The sequence below is a fragment of the Silurus aristotelis genome (assembly GCF_946808225.1).
Source record: "Silurus aristotelis genome assembly, chromosome: 9".
NCBI lineage: Eukaryota > Metazoa > Chordata > Actinopteri > Siluriformes > Siluridae > Silurus > Silurus aristotelis.
The window spans coordinates 31131961-31134460 of record NC_139582.1 but is presented as its reverse complement, the minus strand read 5'-3'; the positions used below and the strand labels follow the sequence as shown (position 1 = coordinate 31134460).

Below are 2500 nucleotides of genomic sequence, written 5' to 3'. Positions count from 1 at the left end.
AGAGAGACGGGGGAGAGAAAGAGGAAAAGAGAGAGAGAGAGAGAGAGAGAGAGAGAGAGAGAGAGAGAGAGAGAGAGAGAGAGAGAGAGAGAGAGACGGGGCGTTTAATGTGTGTTTGTTGTGGTTTTTTTGTGTGTATTTGATGTGTGTTTGATGTGTGTTTTTTGTGTTTGGTGTTATTGTTTGTTTTGTTTGTTTTTTGTTTGGTGTTTGTTGTGTTTAATGTGTGTTAGCCTGATGTAGTTCTATGACCTTTTAGCTGGACGTTGATGTTGATGAACACGCTTCAAATTAGAAGCTTCTGTCTTTCAGTGCTGCCAAATCCGGTGTTTCTTCTGAAATTTTTCTTGAATTTAAGTGAATTTAATTAAACTTCTATCTAGCCATCTCTCTCTCTCTCTCTCTCTCTCTCTCTCTCTCTCTCTCAGTGTTATTGTACAAATGAGTAATGATTTATGATGAATCTCAGGATCAGTGAGTACAAAAGTTTAAAGTACAGAAGAGAAAGTTGGTGTTCAGAGTCGAGTGATGCAGCTGCTTTACTGAGATCTTACTGGGTTATTACTGGGTTATTACTGAAATATTAGTGAGCTCTTAATGGGTTATTACTGGGTTATTACTGAAATATTAGTGAGCTCTTAATGGGTTATTACTGGGTTATTACTGAAATATTAGTGAGCTCTTAATGGGTTATTACTGGGCTATTGCTGAGAAATAACTGATATATTGCTGGAATATTAATTTGTTATTACTGGGATATTGCTGAGATATTACTGGGTTATTACTGAGATATTTCTGGGATATTACTGATATAACTGGGTTGTTACTGGGATATTACTGATATTACTGGGTTATTACTGAGATATTTCTGGGATATTACTGATATAACTGGGTTGTTACTGGGATATTTCTGGGATATTACTGATATAACTGGGTTGTTACTGGGCTATTTCTGGGTTATTACTGATATAACTGGGTTGTTACTGGGCTATTTCTGGGTTATTACTGGAAAATTATTGGTTATTAATAGGTTATTGCTGAGATATTACTGGGTTAATGCTAAGATATTTCTGGGACATTGCTTAGATATTACTCGGTTATTACTTGGTTATTACTGGGTTATTATGGGGATATTGCTGGGTTATTGATAATATTTCTGGAATAATACTGATATATAACTGGGTTATTAGGGGGATATTGCTGAGACATTAAGGCAAGTTTATTTCTATTGCGCTTTTCACAACAGACATTGTCTCAAAGCAGCTTTACAGAAATCAACAGTCTGTAAACAAGGTGAACGGTGTGTGTTTATCCCTGATGAGCAGCCGTGGCAACTCTTTATTATTACTGGGATATTACTGGGTTATTACTGAGATATGGCTGAGATATGGCTGAGATATTTCTGGGATATTGCTGAGATATTCAAGAAACTTGTTCCGTCATGTAGATGTCACGTTAATATGAAGTCATTGTATGACACATCTTCATTGAGGTGATGAGCGCAGTGTGTGTTGTATATATATCGCTGTGAGCATGCTGTTACTATGGAAACCATAGTGTATCAAAGCAAACAAGCGTGTTAAAATACATGTCTGATCAGTGATCGACCAATTAGAGAGGAGAAAAGTATTGTGAGATAAGGTGAAGTGGAGTGTGTCCCTCACACTCACCGCAGTACCGTGTCCTCTCATCAGACTCGTCCATGCAGTGAGAGACGCCATCACACACCAGCTCATAGTCGATACACTCTCCACTCACACACTGAAACTCCGAGTGTGTGTTACAGGAAGAGTTCAGCACTGAGACAAGAAAACACATCGTTACTGACACGGGAACATGACATCTATAACAACTAACACACACACACACACACACACACACACACACACACACACACACACACACAGACGAGAAAATACATCGTTACTGACACGGGAACATGACATCTATAACAACTAACACTCACACACACACACACACACACACACACAGACGAGAAAACACATCGTTACTGACACGGGAACATGACATCTATAACAACTAACACACACACTCACACACACACACACACACACACAGACGAGAAAACACATCGTTACTGACACGGGAACATGACATCTATAACAACTAACACACACACACACACACACACACACACACACACACACACAGACGAGAAAACACATCGTTACTGACACGGGAACATGACATCTATAACAACTAACACACACACACACACACACACACACAGACGAGAAAACACATCGTTACTGACACGGGAACATGACATCTATAACAACTAACACACACACACACACACACACACACACACACACACACACACACACACACACACACACAGACGAGAAAACACATCGTTACTGACACGGGAACATGACATCTATAACAACTAACACACACACACACACACACACACACACACACACACACACACAGACGAGAAAACACATCGTTACTGACACGGGAACATGACATCTAT

General features: G+C 39.5%; 1 protein-coding gene across 1 annotated transcript in view; it reads right to left on the bottom strand.

The window, feature by feature from the left end:
- LOC310731639 (low-density lipoprotein receptor-related protein 1B-like) overlaps window positions 1-2500 on the bottom strand; it is a 192181-nt gene that overhangs the window by 50410 nt on the left and 139271 nt on the right. The window contains 1 exon segment of the mRNA XM_083551296.1: window positions 1671-1799. Coding sequence (XP_083407422.1) covers window positions 1671-1799 — 129 coding nt within the window.